The sequence below is a fragment of the Pseudophryne corroboree genome, chromosome 1 (genome assembly GCF_028390025.1).
Source record: "Pseudophryne corroboree isolate aPseCor3 chromosome 1, aPseCor3.hap2, whole genome shotgun sequence".
Lineage (NCBI taxonomy): Eukaryota > Metazoa > Chordata > Amphibia > Anura > Myobatrachidae > Pseudophryne > Pseudophryne corroboree.
In genome coordinates, this window is record NC_086444.1 from 104,636,259 (window position 1) to 104,659,076 (window position 22,818).

General features: G+C 43.7%; 1 protein-coding gene across 1 annotated transcript in view; it reads right to left on the bottom strand.

The window, feature by feature from the left end:
* HCN1 (hyperpolarization activated cyclic nucleotide gated potassium channel 1) overlaps window positions 1-18,929 on the bottom strand; it is a 707,178-nt gene extending 688,249 nt beyond the window's left edge. The window contains exon 1 of the mRNA XM_063961843.1: window positions 18,456-18,929. Coding sequence (XP_063817913.1) covers window positions 18,456-18,799 — 344 coding nt within the window. The 5' untranslated portion in view covers window positions 18,800-18,929. The remainder of the gene's footprint in view (window positions 1-18,455) is intronic.
* Window positions 18,930-22,818: the final 3,889 nt, after the last annotated feature.

Sequence of the window (22,818 nt, forward strand, 5' to 3'; positions counted from 1 at the left end):
TCCTTCCTAGGACAGGCCCTCTCAGGCTCCGCCATTTCTGGGAATGTCACAGAGAAGTTCTGCAGGCTGTCGGGAATTGTAGTTTATAACGGATATGCATTTTACGCTATTTACAAGGTGTAAATCACAGAGCTAGACTACAACTCCCAGAAGCTCCTGCGGTACAAAGCACCGCGCACCCAAGCTGTGATAGAAGCTATGTTGTGCTAAAAGCCCGGCTGTCATGGTGTTCTTGGTGACGAACTATAGCCATACAGTACTTAAAAATAAGAGGTGATAATCTCATTTTTGGCGTTAAAATGCACAAGCGAGAGGAGTGATGTTTCTAACACACACGTAAAAACTTCATGAGTTTGTTGAAAGAATCACTCATTTAAAAAAACAAAAGTCGCTTCAGTGCCCCTCTGGGATTAGTGGACCTGAAGCTTAAGCTTCATTAGTTTCACAGTAGATCCGCCCCTGTACTAATATTACTTTCCCTGATTGGATACTGACTGTAGAAGGTAAAGGGGCAGACATTTCTAGCTATGCCTCTATTGTTCTAGGTAACAATGACACTCAAAATGGACGAATTGGCTACTTCTGATATGATGATTGGACCTGATTCAAGCTCAGATGGAGAGATCACTGCTGCTACTTACTTGGAAGCAGCAGCGATGGTAACAGTAGCGGATCTTGCCACGGGCAAGCAGGACTTTTGCCCGGGGCGCCGCCTTCCGGAGGGCACCGGCGCCATCCGGAGGGCGCCGCACCAGGGTAAGATCCGCTGCTGCTGTGCCCCCCGCTGCCCGCTGCCCCCCGCTGCTGCTGGCCGCTGTGAAGGGAAACTAGAGTTTCCCTTCGTGGAGAGGTCCTTTACTGTGCGGTGCGCGATGATGTCATCGCGCACCACACAGCAAAGGTCCTCTCCACGAAGGGAACTAGACGCTACACGTCTAGTTTCCCTGCGTGGAACGGACCTTTGCTGTGCGCGATGACATCATCGTGCACCGCACATTAAAGTACCTCTCCACGAAGGGCTTCATAGCGGCCAGCGGCAGTGGGGGGCAGCGGGCAGCACATTTCAGAGCGCTACAGTAGTCTGTACAGGGGACGTAAATGACCACGCCCCCTGTATGAAGCCACGCCCCCCATTGCCGCCCGGGGCACGCAAAGCCCCAGAACTGGCCCTGGATGGTAATGTATGGTAATGCAGCAGGAGGCATCTGCTATAAGTACGTAGATGCCTCCTGCATGCATGTGTGATGCAGTGCTGCATCGGAGGGTGCTACATCGAATCCCCTGCAACACCATCAGCCGGCTAATACCCCTTTTCCACTAGCTAAATGTACCCGTGTTTTTGCACGGGGGCTTACATCAACACAGGTTTTTAGTAAGTGGAAACGGCTCAACACGGGTTGAGTGACCCTGGAATCCTAGCCTGGTAGATACCTGGGTTGAACACGGTAACACGGTAATGACCCGGGTAATTGTGCAGTGGATACGGTCATTACCCATGTTTTCAGACCCGAGTAACAAGTGACATCAATAGCTTTTACAGAGCTTACCCGGGTTAAGTGGAAACAGATCCGACCCGGGAATAACCCGTGTTGAAGTGCAGTGGAAACGGCGGGGCTGACACAGGTTGTAGCCGGGTTAAGCATCCTGGATCGGACACGGTACTTAGGTGGAAAAGGGGTATAAGTGACCCTGAGGTTCTGCAGACCGCCCGCCACTGCTCCATCACTGAGGCCAGGAAATCTCCCTCAGAAGACCCTAGCCTCGGCATTCCCACATAGTGGAGACAACATGAATTCATTTTGGGAAGCAGAGGCCATTGCTGCCCCCTCCCCACCCCCAAACGTCTGCAGACTGCCAATCAACTGATGTCTACAGCCTTACTAAGTCCGACAATGCAGGACCCATACGGCGCATGCACAGTGTACTGAACATCGGTACAATACAACTTTCCCCTTACACCAACTGGACCTAGATCAGACCCAATGTTACATATATGTGAGAGTGTAGAAAAAATGTGTATACAACAATATTTAGCTCAAAAGGCTTCATTTTGAGGCCGATGCTACTCAGGTAAAAGCATTACATTTATCTGAGAGCAGCTCCTGTGCACAATTCCATGTGGACTAATCCCATTATAGCGCCTAATAAACTATACATTCAGATCTGGGAAGCAGCGATACAAGAGATTATCACAGTAAAGCAGACAGAGCAATTATTCATTCATTTAGCATATTCTGGTCTGTAATCTGTCTTGGAAGGCGCTCATTAAATAGCAGAAGATGAGCAGTCTGTATGTATTTGTCCACGTTACCAAAGAGATATCGGCTGGCAGGGAAGGCGAGAGAGGAATTTCACTAAGAGACAATAGCGGTTATACCGTTTCACATTGATGACCTCATGTATGGAAAACGCAGTTGACATTCAAGACCACAAAAAAGTATTTATAGCTCTGCTACCTAAGTACACGACAATGAGTGCGTACATTAGATGTTAAAAATACTGCGGGAGATGTATCAAGCCTTGGTGGAAGGAGATATAGTACCAACCAATCCGCTTTTGACAGTTTTTAAACACCACCTGTAAAACGACAGTTAGAAGCTGATTAGTTGGTACTTTGGGATCTACTTACTAAGCCTTGGAGAGAGATAAAGCGAATGGAGATGAAGTACCAGCCAGTCAGCTCCTAACTGCCATGTTACAGGCTGTGTTTGAAAAATGACAGGAGCTAGTTGGTTGGTAATTTGTCACTCTCTACTTTATCTCTCTCGCGGCTAGATCCATCTTCCCCACTGTTCTGTACGTACCGTGACGGTGACACTTCCAGAATTCCATAATACAGTCATCTACGCTAGCCAGCATATTACATGTTTCATTTGCCTCTGCTGTGTTTTGATGTACTCAATTACAGCTCTTAGTAAAATATCATTATTATCAGCAAAGGGATCTACATATGACGGGTCACCTCAGTCTGCCTCCCGCCACTCCTGCTCCGATTGTCCACTCCCCTACTTTTGTTGCTCCGCCCCCCTGACTGCTGATTGTCCCATTACTTCCCCCTCGCTCTGCTCCATACCAACCTCCCCTCCTCTTCATCCGCATCCATGACCCCCCCCCCCCCCCACCACCACTTCTTTAGTGCTTGCCCCATTTCTCCTCCTGCATTGCTAGGTCTGTCACATCTCCTTTGCAGTAGAAGCCATTGAGAGGGGTAACGCGGGCCCCGGCTCCCAAAGTGCATGCATGTTGGAGATGGGACAGACCTTACACAATTATTAAGTACAGTAGATTGCTATTTTTATAGTCTCTATATCACAGGGTGAACAGTACCTCCCAATTGTTCTGTTTAGCAGACAGGACAAAGGGTGGAGCTTATTTGAAAATAGGCGGAGTTTCACCCCAAAATTGGCATTTCAAGAGGATCTGGGCATGGCCTGGGCTGTTCCCATGTGTGTGAGGTCACTTATCTTTCCCCAATCTGCATATGTCAATGTTTGGAGATATGTGGCAGTATTTATGTCTTCTGTACATCACTGTGAAAAGAATTGTTCAAGCAGAGTTTCCCTGCACAATGAAGGAAAAAAATAATAATCAATATTTAACGGACTATTGATGCTGCTGTTGTGTTCATCATCTGTCAGTTGTGATGGAAATTGTCAGTGTGTATTGACACCCCATTCGCTATAGCGATGAATTATCTACATTTACAGAAACTACAGTTTGTGCACAGTGGGCATATAATATAACAAGCACACGATGGTGTTTGTCCTGGTGAATGAATAGACTGATGCTCCACAGACTCAAGGCTATCACAGAGGTGGAGCATCCTACAATAAGCGATGATACTGCACAATCGTGGCTATGCATTATTTTCCTAAGAGTGGTCCTGTATTATTCTGCATGTAGGACAATTTTATCATTTTATTCAGAATGAAAAACAATATACAAATGTATCTAGAAAATAGATTTACAAGGACTGAAGCCGGGCGTAGCGACAACTAAACAGCTGGTTTGAGTGATATCGTTCAGTGTAAGGACTTGAGTGACAGTCGCTCACTGACGGAAAACAGCTGATAAAATGGTCTGGAACGTTTGTGTTGGACATCAAGCCCGTCCGATCCAACAGACCGCCATTCATCCGACTCCAGGAGATTGCCTCCATACACCGGGCAGGGTGAGTATTAGTGTGGTTGCTCCTCCCCTCCTCCATGCCCGCTGGCTGCGGTCTACGGCCAGCTTAATGCATGTGTTCCATTCCATAGGAGACAATCATTCCTATGAGAAAGGATACAGCACGGGCACACTAAAGGGCCCCATACACTTAAATGACATGACGATCCATCATTTCGTCTAGGATTTCCCTTCAACCTCCCGGCAGCCTCCCCGGCAGCAGGATAGTAAAAGATACATCGTATGCAGTACTTTTGCATACGATGTATCTTTTACTATCCCAGCCACATTCCTGCGGGATCCAACATATAATGAGTGCAGCACTCGTGATATGTCGGATCTAGAGTGATCCGATTCGATGCTCACAGGAACGCGCATCGGATCGGGTGTAAAGCACAACTAAAATGCCCGATTTCAGCCAATATATCGGCCCGAATTGGGCTGAAATCGGGCATTATCGTTCTAGTGTATGGGGCCCTTAACTTCTGCACATAACACAGGCCCGACGTGGCCATTAATGCCCACTTTTATCTAAACTCATTTGCATGGACAGTGATTTTCCTTTTAGGAATCAATGATCTGCCAGAAAACAGGTCACAACGTAGATAAATTAAAACAGGCGCTCAGGGGAGATGCGGTTACATGCCCGGCGCACGGGATCCCACTGGTCAGCATACCGACGCCGGGATCCTAAAGACTCACAATGCCGCCAGCCACAATACCGGCTAACAGGGACTATTTCCACTCGTGAGTGTCCATGACGCCCACAGAGTGGGAACAGAACCTGTGGCGAGCGCAGCAAGCCCGCAAGGGGCTTCATTGCACTCGCCCCCCTGCCGGCAGTCTGAGGCCAGGATCCCAGTGTCGGTATGCTGACTGGCGGGATCCCGTGCAACAGCCACATAACACCAACCCGCTCAGGGGTATAATACTATCTATCTGTTTGTGAAAGCTGCTGGTCATCAGGTGCAAGGCCTGAATGGCTAACGGGTGCAGGGGATATCTCTGGTGGCCCCACTGCCTGAGAGCCCATCCCTCCTTTAAGGGTCAGGTTCCAGATTGTACACTCGAAAATTATACACTGTTACTCTACTGAGGTGGAGCAGGACCACCGGAGAACATGGGTGTTTGGTTCACGTCTATAGAAACTGCATCAAAATCTGCCTTCTGGAAGGGTGACACCCGGGTGCGGTCTGCACCCCTCACACACCCCTTGGGATGCCTCTGCCCTAGGCTGAAAGAATGGGAAAATAATGACTTCTACTATTTTGATCGAATGAGACGGAATCTCATCTACAGCCTGAAACCTGTAAAATATAATTTATTTAGAAACAATACCTCTGATAAACTAAAATCATTATACAGCCCATTTCATGAACATAACAGAATAAGTCTATATCTGGTTGATTTGCGCAGTCTATATGTATTCGGGAAAATGGATGATAGAGAAAGAATACCGACATATCAAACATCTAAGTAAATTCTTTAAAGATTAAGTTTCTGTTTGCAATTTATTTTAATGAAATAATAAATTAATAATGTAACTTTTTTCATATTGCATTTATTAACTGTAAACATACTTCACTCTATACTATGTCAGCGCTATCTGATCTAACCACAGGTTCTGTAAATCACAGCGTGGGTGATATGATCCACTTTGTACGTCTCACTAAACCAAGGAGGATCATGTGGCAAAAACAGTAGATACATGAGCTCTTTCAGTAAGAGGATTCCTGTTGTCTTAAGCGGAAGGTAAGTTGGAATCCTTAACTCCTCTTTCCTCCTCCTCCAATGTTCCTGTGCCACAAATCGAAGCATCTGTCACTCCATCCGGCTAGCTATAGTGTCACATATTGCAGGCAGAATGAGGAACAGACTCATCGTACACTTAAGAGAAGGTAGAATTCAAGTCAAGAGATTTAAATACCAAGGACTGAAGTCTCTACAACCTTTAACTCGTTACTTGCTTAGGTGTCAGAAGGTTTATGGCGAAATTAGAATTACACTTAATTATGTAACTACAAGATAGAAGCTAATAAAAAAATATAAACATAGAAAATAATAAACAAGTAACTACACTACCACTCACCACCACCAACAGTTCCGCTTGCCCAGTAAATCATTCAGAAGTTGGCCTCTGCATGGTACCATATTTCTTTGAATGTCAGGCACCCATCCCCAATTGGTATGACTAATCAATAAATAAACTGCCTTGATGTTTATTTATTTTTAAACCTCCTTACTTGTTTACAAGTCATGCTTACATAGCACGTTTTACTTCATTTATCTATTTACATATAACACTATATTATATCAAAATATTAATAATACAAAGACCATTATAGGATTGTTATAATAGAAATATATTTTCTCACAGCAAGTACAGCACAGTACAAGACTAATTAGGAATGTGGCGTTTATCAGCAAAGACTGACATTGTAAACAATGTAACATATTCATTAATCACTCACGTTCTGCAGTTTTAAAATAGTTCATGGTTGTAGTATAGGGGTTAAAAATAGGGAATTCCTGTGATAACAGTATGACCCTGTTTCTGTGAAACAGCCATTAAACACTACTCTGAGATTGATGGAGGCGATGCCTTCTTAGAGGTCGATTTTACAACCTTCTATAGAATGATTCAAATCACTGTAAATCACAGACAAAATACTGTGATTGCTTATACCTAATCTCTAACCATTGAGGCAACAGTTCGTATAGATTTATATCTACACAAAACGGTGAATTCATCAGTGATGTTTATAAATGTCAATGTTTTTCCTATTTATTTTAAAGTGTTCATTCATTCAATGGTGTGCTCCACCATTGAAATGAATGGACACTTTAACAGTTGAAATGAATGGGAGCCACAATGAAAAGTTGAAATGAATGGGAGCCACAATGAAACTGGAAACGCCGTCTATAGGCCTTATTCAGCTTCAGTTGCAATTTAGCAAAATCACAAATCGGCCGATTACAGGATGACTGTGCATGCGCTGCATACGCATCGCACATGCGTCAGAGCCGCAGTACGATCGCAGGCCCAGCAAGGTGCGATTGTATAGCGATTGCCAGAAAATGTCTGTTTGTGGGAGGTTACATGGCGCTTGTGAGGACTGGTTGGATGGCGTTTGTGAGGACTGGTTAGAAAAACGAAGGGGGATCATGGTCGTTTTCAGGGCGTGTATCTGTTGCAATTGATTGCGACTAAAAACATGACGCCAGTGCGACTGCATTCTCATTATTATGAGTAGCCCTGGGTCAACCGCCACTGTCGATGATGCTCGATTTATGCGTATGCATTGCAATTATGCGACTGTACTTTCACATTTGCGAATGCATCGGTGGACGTCTTCTTCCTTCCTGGGTGGCTCTTGATGCGTTTTTTAGCAGAAGCGGGATTGGGAAAATTGCACGTCTGTCGCAATTGCAATCCAAGCTGAATGAGGTCCAATGTCTGTAATTTGGAAACCTTTCTGGAGTTGCCTGGTGAATTCTAAATTATCCTGCTTTCTGATACCGCTTTCACATCGCAATGAACCCGGGTATTGGAAACGGGTCCTTCCTGGGTGCGAACTGGCATTGGACCCTTTCAGACTGGCTTCCTGACCGGCAATATGACGGGTCGGGTTGCCATCGGGAGCAGGAATGGAGCCAGCACCAGGGACGGGTGCAATAGCAGGGCTGGGAGATGAGATCATCTCCACACCGCCTCTGCCTATGCTGTGAACGGGTCCCGGGTTGCATCGACCCAGCAACACGTTCACACTGCACCTGGGGCCTAATTCAGATCTGATCGCTGGGCTGCATTTTTTGCTGCCCTGCGATCAGATAGTCACCGCCTATAGGGGGAGGGGGAAACGCTGTGCAAGTGTGCGATCACTTCATTAGCAGATTTGCACAAACATCAGTTTGTGCAGTCTCTGCACAGCCCAGGACTTACTCAGCCGCTGCGATTGTTTCCTGCTGATCGGGGCCAGAACTGACGTCAAGACACCCTTCCTCAAAACGCCTGATCCCGCCTGCGTTTTTACGGACACTCCTGGAAAATGGTCAGTTGCCACCCACAAACGACCTCTTCCTGTCAGTCCTCCGTGCGTTCGGATTTTTTCGCACCATCCTGTCACTAGGCACCGATGTCCGATCCTGTTGTGCGACACTCCGGCGCATTGTGGCTCGCACGCATGCACAGTTCAGATCTGATCGCACACTGTGCGAAAAGGCACAGCAGCGATCCGATCCGAATTACCCCCCTGGCCCGATAATAACCCAGGAATAACTGTTCTTTATTCCCGGGTTGACCCGGGAATTCGTCAGTGACCCCTTTCACACCGCTCAGCGAGCTGCATCAACCCGGCAATATACCAGGCCGCTACCGGGTTATTTGTGCGGCGTGAAAGGGGTGTTACTCCCCACAACCTCCAAGCATTAATGATTTTTTTCTTGCATCAATAGAGAGGCTGAATATGGAAGGCTTCCACTGCAGTTAAATAATAGTTAGCTTTCAAAATGTTAACAAGTGAATTAAGCAAATAGTTAAGGATTTCTGACTATCTATTAATATGCTGGCAAAGCAATTACTGCTGCTGTGCAGAACTGGGGACATGGACAATAAGACAGTGGGAATTCAGCTCAGAGCAGTTTTTGTTCATTGTGGCACAACATGCGTGACATCATGATCGTCATGCAGCACCGCTGAGATAGGCAAAGAAGAGGAGCCGCAGCAGCGGGCAGCCAGAAGATAGCAGCAGGCAGCCAGAGGACAGCAGTGGGCAGCCAGAAGACAGCAGCGGGCAGCCAGAAGACAGCAGCAGGCAGCCAGAAGACAGCAGCGGGCAGCCAGAGGACAGCAGTGGGCAGCCAGAAGACAGCAGCAGGCAGCCAGAAGACAGCAGCGGGCAGCCAGAGGATAGCAGCGGGCAGCCAGAGGATAGCAGCGGGCAGCCAGAGGACAGCAGTGGGCAGCTAGAAGACAGCAGTGGGCAGCTAGAAGACAGCAGTGGGCAGCTAGAAGACAGCAGCGGGCAGCTAGAAGACAGCAGCGGGCAGCTAGAAGACAGCAGCGGGTAGCCAGAAGACAGCAGCGGGGAGCTAGAAGACAGCAGCGGGCGACCAGAAGACTTCAAAGTAAGTGTGGTAGTTGGAGAGACATTTGTGTGGGCTGGGGCTGTAGTCTGCAGGGATTCATTCATGTTGTTTGGGAGATGATATATATTAGTGTGTACTATTTTAAGAATATTCTGGAGGTGGGGCAGGGGAGACACTTGTATGGGCAGGGGCAGGAGAGACACTCATGTGCTGGAGAGACACATAAGGGGGGATGAGGCTGTTTGCAATGGGGACAATGGGGGAAAGGGAGAACAGCACCACAAGGAAACACCCGTGCATCAGACCACACCCCTTCCATGAGGACATGCCCCTCACGAAAACTTTCATATGGGAGGGCATTGCAATCACAACACAAAGTCTTGCCTAGGGCACCAAATTGGTCAGGGACGGTTCCGATTCACCTGCCAACTCCAAAAAGGTTTCCCAACCGTCAGACCTCATGGAAACTTCCAGATGGGGGATAATCACAACACAACATCTTGCCTAGGGCACCAAATTGGTCAGGGACGGTTCCGATTCACCTGCCAACTCCAAAAAGGTTTCCCAACCGTCAGACCTCATGGAAACTTCCAGATGGGGGATAATCACAACACAACATCTTGCCTAGGGCACCAAATTGGTCAGGGACGGCTCTGATTCATCTGATAACTCCAAAAGGATATCCTTATGTCAGACTTTTCTTTACTAGCCTGTGGCTTATAATGAAAAAATAAACAATTGAATGCCTTACATGAATTTCAGTGAATTTGAGTTGTGTTATTAGCACCCCAATGAAATAAATGGCCCATTATAGCTTTATTTATATTTTTATCTCAGTGGTGTCAAACCAATCTTGAGTTTCTGGTTTCAAAACTATCTTTAGGTCAATTCAGAGATTTGTATATAAACCAGTAAATCCAACCTCCCCCCCCCTGAAAATAAATAAATAACAATAATAATAATAATAATAATAATAATAAAAATAAAAATTACTGTTTCTACAAAACCAAATGCATTGTTTCTACAAAAACACAAAACTTTTGCTGTTAAAATGATCTTATCCCCTACAGTGGGGTCAGCCATTTGCGGCTCATTCAATATTCATCATACAATAGGAACTAGTGACACCACAGAGGTATAAGGAACAATAGGCTCTCATGCCTCAATGATGCCACTAGTTTCTAATAGATGAACAGTCCCATAAATATTGATGAAGTCCTCAAAATGGCTGCCTCCATTATTTTTAAATGACAGATCCACTTTAAGGAGAAATTAAAGAATAACAACATTGCAGACAACAAACAGAGCAAAACACGCAACAATTATCGAACATTAATGCAAAAAAATAAATAAAATGTTTTTTTTAAAGCTTTCTTGATTTGCGCATTCTATGAAGAGTTAACAGCTCTTTAGGTAATTAAAATTCTCATTCCACTGTTAATCATAATTAGTCGGATTCATGTTTGTTGCTTTAAACTTCCACATGAAGCATCTATAATTATTACATAAAACCCCTGTACTGTAAATATTTAAATGAGATGGTGCTACGTCTTATTACAGCCACTATTGACACGTTAATTTACTAAGGATGCATGATGTTTACGGAATTCCATTTAATCACTGGCCCCCTAATAAATAAAACGTGCACTTGGGGCTGTAAATAAGGTCATCATTTCATTGACGTGCAAGAGTCCCTATGTGTCCTTGAGGAGCTGAAGGCAGCCATCTTTGATTTGTGATGTCATTCGTGATGGAGGATGTTTCAGGAGCGTCTGTAAAACGTGCCTCCTTCTCTCTCACCTTGACCTCGGATCTCAGCTTCAGTCCAGGAAGTGTTTGCTATAATCCTCTGCAAGATGCTGAACTTCAGCTTGACTGCAGTCAGAAATGACATCTCAAATTAAAGAGACATCAGCTTTCAAATGCTGGTTCATGGATTACTTGAGACATCTCTCTTTTTGCAGCTGCAAAATGACAGTAGTTTAATTAAAAATAAAAACTTTATGATTATAAAAACATTACATATATTGTTATTGACGTACTCTTGTATATTTCTGTACAAGTCTCTGTTCTTTACAGCCCCATCACACCCTGTAAAGTGTGTTCAACAGGCCTGGCGACGGGGGGTCAAAGGGGACACCCGTGCCGGGCTCTGAGGATCTGAGGGGCCCCAAGGTTCTGAGCACGAAACATAGCTGTGCCACCTAGTGGTGGTTCATGAAAGGATTGCGTCGGCCGCCCACCTGACTGCTCTGTCCCTCCCTGATCTGTCACTGCCGTGCCATCCACCAAGGATCAGAAGGAACGCTGGGCAGGATAGCGGCGCTACCAGGCTGTGTTGGTTTGTGGCCCAGTGTGTTTAATAAAACAGTAGGTAGCGCTGCTTAGGGAATAGGTAAAACATTTGTATTAATATTGTTGAATTTGTGGGCATAAACGTTATTTTATTGCATTGTGTAGTTAATACTATCTCTTTGTTTTCTATAATGTTAATAACTTAGGGATGTGTGGGTCTGGGGACAAGGAGGGGGGGTTGGGGAAGGTCGTGATGGGGCAGACATGACAGTGTACCGGGCCCCAAGAATTCTGTTGCTGGTCCTGGTATTCAATTTTATGAACCGCATCCTAAAGTGGGTTAATTTATCCATACCACTGCCCCCCGACCTTTGTAAAATTAAAGCAAATCCCACTATAGTGTTGCACTGCCAAGCAACAAAAAACAATACAAGACAAATAGGAAGAATCAATACAGTAGTATGGTTAAACCTGAAATAGTCAGGATAAATAAAAATACATTTAGGTTTAGGTATAAGACAGTCAGTCAGATAGGCACAACACAAATACAGCAGGTTTCAGTCAAGGCATTTTAGTCCAACAAAAAGAAGATTACTAAAGGAGCTGCTACAAAACATTGCAAGCAGTAGCATGCTACAGCAATGTAAGTATAAGCTTTCCAATACAATAACAGGTGTCATCCATTTCAATGATTTCTGTTGCGCATTCTAGAGTGACCAGAGGATGGATATTATGACAACTTTTCCAAAACGCGTTAGCTTTTGGATACTTTAAGAAAAAAGTCAGTGAGCATTCTCTGAGAGCATAAGTTCCAGGCATACTGGGGAAAAGACAATCAAAAGTATACTGCAGAAGTTTGCATGTGATAGCTACAATAAACGCATATACAGGTTGAGTCTCCCATATCCAAAATGCTTGGGATCAGAAGTATTTTGTATATCGGATTTTTCCGTATTTTGGAATAATTGCATACCATAATGAGATATCATGGCGATGGGACCCAGGTCTAAGCACAGAATACATTTATGTTTCATATACACCTTATACACACAGCCTGAAGGTCATTTAATACAATATTTTAATAACTTTGTGTATTAAACAAAGTTTGTGGACATTGAGCCATCAGAAAACAAAGGTTTCACTATCTCACTCTCACTCAAAAAATTCTGTATTTCGGAATATTCCATATTTTGGAATATTTGGATATGGGATACTCAACCTGTAGTTTATTGAAATCTATGATGGACCCAAAACTTTATAATTTCCTTTTCCAAAACAGCCGTGTTACTTTTCCTCTCGTTGCCATTGATGCTACCATAATGTAATTAGCTGGCTAAACAAAGCACACTCTACAAGGTCACTCGTTGTCTTGGGGTTTCCTGTATGATAACAAAGTAAGAGGGTCCAGTCAGTGCGAACGTTGTATATACTGTACCGTGTTTTAGTCTACTGGTAACACATGGAAGTACAGTACATTTACAGCAGATGTGATATATGCTACTGATTGTCATCAGTTGGCTAAAGGCTCGAGTTTCAGATCTGATGAATGAATTAGTTTACAACATAGAAGGAAGCTGCACTTTGTCTTCTAGAACCAGCACCATTAATCCTGCAGAGACATTACAGCAGCAGCATTACTGGGTAATCTGTTATGTCCCTGAATAAATGACACCTCACCTGCGCTATATACAGTAACTAGTAGCAGAGGGTTGATTGGTACATCTGTGCACTTTAATTAACTGCAAGGAAGCCTGGAGAGTACTGAATACTAACTGTGCTCTGTCATGTAGTAATACAGCTCTGTCTAATCAGCTTCTGATGCCAGGAGAGGTGATGTTAATGGAGCAGGTGCATATATGCATGTGCTCTAGATTACAGTTCAAGCTGAGATATGCTTGTGTTCTAGGCAATATGTGTTGTGCTCTATATGTCTGTGTTTTAGATGAGGATATGTGTCTTTGTCTTAGATGATGGTGTGACTGTGTTCTAGATGATAAGTGCCTATGTTCTAGATTATAGCGTCAATATAGGGTGAGTTGCCATTGAAAACATGTAGCACCACCAGCTAAGCTCACTACCTTAAGAGCTGATCTCGCCAAAGACAAGAGTTTGGCGCTACCATAACTATAGCATATAGTCGCACTTATTCGTGGGGTGAGCCACCTAAGGGCTAGTTAAATCAACACCTAAGTATCTGTGTTCTAGATTAATATTTTTCAAACGTTGTCCTTGTGGAGGGCTGGGAATGACATCCCAGCAGTCAGGAATATCGACATTGGGATCCAGTCACAAATCAGATGGATTTTTACCCTACCCCTAACCCACCCCTCCCTCAGCCTAACACTAACCTCCCCAACTACCGGGATCCTGACTACAGTTTTCAAGGTATCCTCAGGAGTAATTAGAACCACCTGTAGATCTATGGTGTTAGTTAACACACCTGTGCTCCAGCTAGATGATCTGTAGAGCATGCGCTGTATGGGTTCTATGAGGACAGTGTTTGAGAAACACTGCTGTAGATGAAAAGTGTCTACTTTCCACTAGATGCCTCTGGGTATTAGGGATTAGGATGAAAGTGATTGAAAGCATGGATTTCCTCTTCATAAAAGACTAAGGGGGACATTTACTAAGCAGTGATAAAAGTGGAGAAGTGAGCCACTGGAGAAGTTGCCCATGGCAACCAATCAGCATTGACGTAACATTTATCATTTGCATACTATAAAAGTATATAGAGCAGCTGATTGGTGGCCATGGGCAACTTCTCCACTGGCTCACTTCTCCACTTTTATCACTGCTTAGTAAATGTCCCCCTTGGTGGTCTATTTACTAAGCCTTGGATGGAGAGATAAAGGGGACGGAGATAAAGTATCAGTCAATCAGCTCAAACTGCCATGTTACAGGCTGTACTTGAAAAATGACTGGAGCTGGTGGTGTGGTACTTTATCTCCGTCCACTTTATCTCTGTCCACGTATTAGTGCATAGACCCATAAATTGGAAAAAATATATATTTTCAGATAGTGTAGAGAATCCCAGATTGCCAATATTTCCACAAGTCACTGACTTGAATTACAAAATGAACTGAAATTTAATATAGGAATATAAACTACAGTATATTTCTTTACCTCCTTTTATCAGTTTACATATCACAATAAAGTACAGTACTGCTGGTTTTCCATGCTGTATGTAGGAGTATAAATACCCATGTAACACTTTTACATGCATAAAGCCTATTTATCAAGCACATACTCACACTGGCCCCAGGATCCAGACAGATGGGTCCAGAAAATCAGCATCCAACGACATAGGCCCTGGGCCTGGCACACCTACAAAACCCAGGCGATATGACCCTGTTTTAAAGAATGGTGCCGGTTGCCACTCCCGCCAATCATGCTGCGGCTAAGAGGGGCTGTGAGTGATATTGCAAGACCCGACCTGCATATACGCTGAGCAGCTATCTGATAAGTTGGAAAGATGGCCCGTAGTCAAGAAGGCAACACGGCATATGTTGGTTAAAAACCTGAATGGGTATGAAGGGGTTAAATGAGTTGGGTAATTGGCCAATTTTTTATGACGTACAGCAGGATTTAATGTGGCAATTTTTCTAAAGGCATAACCAGCATGGCAAAAATCACCAAAAATCATTATTCATTACATTCTCATGGAACACTGTAGTCTGTTTTTAACAAAATAGAATATGTCTAGGAAGAATTTGAGTAGTTTGAGGCGCAAATGACAGATATAAGGGTAAAGACAAAATACAGGCCTGGGAAAGTGAACATACAGTATTTAGGGAGCCACCAGCATGCAATGAAGGATCTGCACCTGGGGAGATTTTAAGCAGCTATCAAACCCTTAAAAAAACCCATAATGATTGCTTATGAAGAAAGCAATGGGATCATAATTTGCTACACTGAAATATGACGGATAAAATGATCAGCATGCCTTACTGAAAGGATCTGACAGATGAATTGTCTATATCCAGAAGAAAATTATTACAACTGCATGCAAGCTTAAAAATATGTAATTATCTAGAGTTTAAATTACATGATATAGTTGCAGTAGAACAAAACCACACAGCCGTGTGGCATGAATAAAATCTCTAATGTTCAGTTATGGGCATGGAAATAAATGTACATTTCCTCCATGCAGTTGCAATGATTCCTGGCCAGGATGGTAAAAAAATACAGAGAAATGGTTATATAATATACAATCCGAGGAAGGAATTATATGCTTCCGAATAAACGTGAAATGAGCTACTTAGGATGAAACTGATTGTACTGTAGCTACGGACATTAACAAAACTCCAGTTCTTCATTTACCACACCATTTCAAGTCATTTAAACCAAGAATGGACCAACGATTGGTCTGCAAGTCACCCCAGTGCCAGAAAATCCATCCTGCAACAAGACCAGCGGAACTGGTATAGATAGGCACAACTTACTATCAAGTGATCATCAACCACTCCTAGCCACTGTCAGCACTTGAGAAAAGCAGCTAACACTAGCGGGACACATGGCATGGTCAGTGGCACACAAAGGTCACTAACCGTCCCCAAGCCACCCGCTGGTGCCGACTGGCTGCCAGAAGTCCGCAGCAGATAGGAAATATTAAATAGTCTTTCAGTTTACTGGTCATGTGACTACCTCTATTCAGTGTAATACTTTTGGTTGGATACCAATATATATTATTTATATTAAATAAATGACACAGAGCTATACAGTACACACCAATTATACAAGCAAATGTAAAATCAGACATTAGAAGCCTTTACCTAACAAAAGACTAGGTTGCAGTAATCTTGAAATCTTTATGAACCTACTGTACTTCCAATGAGTTTTTTAATGGCAAGTTTGGAATATTTGTAATCATACCATAAATGATGAAACAATGTGCTTTTACTGGTCCCAAATGCTCAGTACGAGGGACAACATTTAATTTATATCAATCAGCATGGAAACAGTCTTGTATTATGGGGAAACACTTTATTTCCACATGGGGACATCCAATCAAACATCAAAGTCAATGCATCTGCAAAATGAAACCCATTTTTGAAGACATTGATTTCCAGGAGTTCTGAGTTTGTTGACTTCCAGTTTAGAAAATGCTGTTCAGTCTAAAGGCTTCTGAGTACATTTTGTACAGTGTTGCTTCTCAATAGTAAATAACATGAGATGCTTTTGCCTGAGAAGTGGGCGATTGCGCAGCCTACAACTATTACAACTATTGCTACACAGGAGCCTAGCACAAATATATCTTGTATGGTAAATGCTACAAAAAGGTAGGAAAGTAGAAAAAGGAACTGGATTTTTAAAATTAATATTTAATCCTTATTTAATAACAAATGTAACAGGACAATCATATGTTTTGCTATGTGATAAACAATAATGTACATGTTTACTATGACAACAAACAATAAAAAATGCAGACTTTCTATTTTGTTATATTCTTTAACAGTAGTAACCCTTTTGCAGCATTAAGTACTAGAACATGCATTCTTTATTATACTGCAGGCCTTTCTGGAAGTAGAATGATCAAGTCCTTAAACACTCTGTTCTTACAGCACTGTTAGAACTGTTACACTTGGCTCCTGAACTGGAGAAACTACTTTATTCATTGCAGTGACTAAACAGCTGAGTTTCCCCTTCAGCACCATGGACAGTTACATTACTTATCTCACTATTACCGGAGTCTTTGCAGTATAATCAATCAGTTATATCAATCTAAGGTTAATAAAGGAGCCACAACAAGCAAGTTAAACAAAGCAAACAAAATTGGGGCCCTTGTCCACAGAGCCTACAGATCCACTTAGCTGCACAGCAAAGCTACACTTTGACAGAGATCAACAAATGATATAAGCTGTAATTGTGAATGTTTCATTTTATATAAAACTATAACTATATATATATATATATATATATATATAAATATAAAAAATATACACAAACACACACACACCTCTACATATCTATCTATCTATCTATCTATCTATCTATCTATCTATCTATCTATCTATCTATCTATCTATCTATCATCTATCTATCTATCTATCTATCTCATCTATCTATAGCAACAGTTTCAACTGTTATCTGCGTCTATAATATATAATGAGCCTTATCACAGATTCACATTGGACATTTACACATACTCTACACACTATTTCTGCATCAAAGCAAGTGTATACACTGTAGCCATCCCCAGTCCTGGAATAGACAGATCAGTGCTGAGAGGCATTGTGCATTTGGGTGATATACCTGATGTTATAACACTATACATTGTAGCAATAGGAAGGACATTTCTGTGTGAAGCATACAGACACCAATCATGGTCCAATTTCAAGGTCATGGTTCCAACTTGTCTATAAATCACTCCCAGCAGATGTAGGCTTTCTCTAATAGTAATATTTTATATTTGCGTTTGTACTGAGACTTGGGGGCCGGGTAACCCCCCTCCTCCCCCTCCCTCCCCACCTGTCAGCCTACTCTGTACTGTACATTCTAATGAGTAGAATGTTGGCACATTGCAATAGAACTTTGGTACATTCCAGTAGAACGTTGGCAAATAACAATGTATACTTTATCCCAGAGCCCTACACTAAGCATGCATAATGATATACATTAATTTCAATGATTTTTCCGGGCAATGGAAGTGCTAGATGGCTCCAAGCCTGCCTGAAGTTCTGATAAAGTTGCTGCAGTACTGAGTTTTCTGTGTGTGGCAGCAGATGGCTATTAGGGGCTGGCCACACACAGACACACATGCACAGTCACACACATGCACAGTCACATACACACAGGCACAAGTCAACAGCTTGCCAACCATGCCCATGCATGCACACTAGTAATTGCTGTGGCATCTGCCACTCAGAGGCAGCCATGCACCGTAGGGATGAATGGAGGTAGGTTACCTGAAATCACTGTAGGGATGTATGATCCAGACGCCTGCAGTTTTAACCCTTTCCTGCTCTTTCTCCACTGCCTTTTGGCTGCCAAACATGCGGAGGGAGAATTTATTGACCCCCGGCTGCAGTAAGGAGCTGAACTGCCTCTGCATGAACCCATAGGGCCGGCTGGGCCCCTCCGCGTCTTCAAAGCCCACCACGGGGTCCTCACCGTCCGTTTTGAAGCAGACGGAGTTGCCATGCTCCTTGACGCTGGCACTGCTGGCTGTCAGACTTTTCTCTGCTTTCCCCGGCAAGACGTTGTTCCCTTCGTCCTTGCTGTTAGACGATGAGTTTAATTTGCTTTCCATGCTGAGGGGAGCGGGGTGCAGCCAGGAGGAATGGGGGGGAAGATGTAGAGAAGCGGCAGACTGGGCTCAGTGGTCTTCCACCTCTCCTGCTCTCATCTGATGCCCTTCAGGAGCTCAGCCCTATCTCCTCTGCAGCTGCTGCTACTGGAGCCCAGGCTGGCAGCGCTCTCTGCTGCCCCCTGCCGGCACATGCTGCTCACTGCCCGTCCTTCTAGTCTCTTACCATGTACAGTACCTGGTGACATTGAGCTCAGTCCTTGAAAATACATTGCTGCTATTATCTATGACGGTGGGTCCCCCCCAAATGTGAGCATCATGGACTGTGTTATGCTTAGGGGTAGACAGAGCACAGAAGCAATAGAATAATAATAATAATAATAATAATAATAATAATAATAATAATAATAACAACTTGGTTATTGGCTTCTGATTGATGTAGCATTAATACTGTTCTGTTTTGTTTTGTTAGTGTCATCGATTCTTGGAAGTAAATGTAACGACGTACAGTACAGTATCATATGTCAGGTGGAGGCAGAGAATGATAAAACCAGGACCTCCAGCCCAAAGTTCACTGAGAAAGGGAAACACCAGGCAATGGCCAAATAAATCAATATAATTGCTGTTTTTTTCCATTGGTGATCGATTTCTCAGTAGTCCTACAGTATTTCATATTGACCACCGTAAATGCTGCTTTATTGGGAATGCAAGATGCTGTTTATAGCAGGGGTTGTCGATTGTTATATATTGTATCCCTATCTAGACAGTATTATATATATATATATATATATATATATATATATGTACATACACACTGTATATCTATATACACACACACACACACACACACACACACACACACACACACACACACACTATATCTATATATATCTATATATCTATCTATATATATATGTATATATACACACACACACACTTATATGCATATGTGTATATATGCACCTATGCGTGTAAATGTATAGAGGGAGATATATATATATATATATATATAGCTATAGATATATATAGCTATACACATGACAACCCCCCCCCCCCCCCACCCCCCCTACTTTCAAGGCTGTAGTGACCTGTATAAACTTATCTTGGAACTATAAAAGAAAACAGATCATGTTTTCATAGATAGTTTTATATATATATATATATATATATATATATATATATATATATATATATATATATATATCTCCATGTAGCAAAGAATAATACATCGTGTTAGGATATATGTTTTTACACACAAAAACCTGTTTACATTACATAATGCTGCTTATAAATAAGTTATGCAACATGTTGCTGTGGAGGAACTACAAGTGTCAGCGTGCCCTGAGCCTCATTTACTTCTCTAGCACTATACTTTCCCAGTCACTGTGTAGAAGCGGGGCAGGGAAGTGCTGCAGAGCCGTATTGAGCCATCATTCCCCTCACTCAGCGCAGCGGTGCACTCCCCGCGTGGATGAGCCGCGCGTGTGTAATGTGAGGTCCACACTGCGCAATGCAGATCCCTGTGCAATATTACTACCTGCTATTTCCAACATACATGAATGTGTCTGAGTCATTTTAGGTTCCAGTGTGCTCTCGCATCCCCATCCCCCTTCAGGATGACAGCAGAATTTATTAGCAGCAGCCTGGATTCTCAGCCTGTACTTAGCAGGGACACAATTAGCAGCGAGATTTCCCTCATTTACCTGGCATTACAAGGAGCTCCGTGCTGCAAAGGTCTTAGCACCAAGGTCAACCATAGAGCGTCATCTGTAGACTTAATTATCAATAAAATGCATGCAGGAACCCTTGACTCTCTATGTGTTGCATGCATCATGTGTATCATCATATATAGCAAACACAGAGCAATTAGTGGCAGGTGAAAGACGCACAGGGTAATAGACTATTTCTGCTCTTGCATAAAAAGGGTCATTTTCAATGCAGTCCTTTTGCATTTGCTTCTAACAGCCTTGATGTAGCAACAGTAGGCAGTGGGCGAATAGTAAAATACATTACATTGGCAACTGGCAATGCAACACATCCTCCTATTGGCTGCTGGTATATTAGCTGGTGCTGATAAATACTGTGCAGTAGGAAATGTATTAGGGGGTTTACACAGCTCAGTGCAAGTGTTCTACACCATGCTATGGTAAAGGGGAACATCACTGTATTCTAGCTACAGCCTGCAGAAACCCAGCAAGTGTGCAGTGTGGTCATGCTCTGTACAGTGACTGCTTGCCTTGTACCTGCTGGGACACTTCTGTGAGTCACCTTGTTACATCCCACTGCTTGGCTGTATTATACATGCCAATCACAGTGCTGCTATTACAGTGTCTACATGCTGCAGAGGTGTGAGAGGCCAGCTGTGATTGGTTATCAGCTGGGGTATGTGATTGTGTGCGGACTGGTATGCTTCTGCAGTGTCAGTGTGTGTATTCCCTGAGGCTGAAAGGGTTAAGTCAAATACATTTTGTTTGCGGCCGTGTGGAGATTTGAAATGCAGATATTACTACGGTCCAGTGATTGTCAGGGCTGTGTGGTTAATAAAAATATTCAGATGTATGTTCAGGAACAGGGATTACTTAGTAAATTGATATCAGAAATTCCTAAAATTCATCATCTATGAATAACACTGGGGATTGGTTTTGGAAGGGCTTACACTATGGGCAACCGTTCAAGATGTAACTTCCAAATGTAACGTGACGCTAATGGGGGTCATTCCGAGTTGCTGCTTTCAAAATGTTGCTCGTCTGTAGTGTACGTGTCACTACTGTAGTAATGTAAAATTGTATTCACACTGTGATTCTCATGACTATGGGCCTAATTTATGTTAGTATGCAGCGGCCGGTTATCACGCAACAGGGCGATTATCGGCAGAATGCGCATGTGCTGCGTTCGCAATGGGCACGTGCAATGGGGGCTCGCGTGGGGATTTCATGGAAAAGTGATTGACAAGAAGTGACCGTTTGGAGACGTTAACGAGGAGTGTTTGGGAAAACGCAGGTGTGTCATTAACGTTTTCAGGGCGTGTAGCTGCTGATGGCTGCAAGCTCGTATGTGCAAAAACATGGCGTCTGAGTCGCTACTGCTGTGTCCAGTCTGCGCAGCCATAGATCAGCCCTTAGCCCCAATGTTCCTCATTTACAGGTACAGCCTTGATAATCCAGCACCTGATAATCCGGACACATCAGGTGATGGGGGAAGTTAGGCTGCGGGTGGGAGTTAGGATGCTGGGGGATCTACCATCTGAGATCCTAACCTCGACACTGCCCCAAAATGAATGTGTCACGCCTCCGTTTTGGAAAACAAGGGCCATCACCACCCCTTACCCGCCCCAACCGACTGCAAACTGTCAAACGCTTGACGTCTGCAGCCATAGTGCGCCCAACGACGCGGGAAACATACTGCACATGTGCAAAGTACCGGCCACCGGCACTATGTGCCTCATGCCACAGTTCCGTTTGAATCAGGCCCTGTGTGGACCCAGCCTTAGGTGCATCCTTGTCAATCATTGTTATTTACAATTGTTATTAACATAGCTGTCAACTTTATTAACAGTGTGACTCCTTAGATTAGATCAGGGGTACTGTCAAGTACTACCAACAGGTCACGTTTTCTGGATATCTTTAATTATACACATGTGATTTTATATATTTTGCTGAGTCAGTAATCAGTGGCATCAGAAGGCGGGTGCGGGGGGTGCGGGGGGTGCGGCCCGCACCCGGGTGTCTCCCTCGGAAGGGGTGACACCAAAGTGCCAGCTCTTCTGCAGTGACAGGAACCGAGTGCTGCAATGAGATAATCTCCTGCAGCACTCGGCTCCTGTCATAGATAAGAGCTGGCACTGCACACTGCCCAGTCTCCGGGGGCAGCTAGCATCTTTGGGGAGCGAAGGAGAAAAGACCCACGAGGCCATGCCCCCTTTTCGGGCGCCCGCGGCTTCGGCGGCCTGAGCAGGGGGGGTTTGTGTGTTTGTGTGTCTGTAATAGTACAGAGTACCGGTGACGCCTCTGTCAGTAATTATC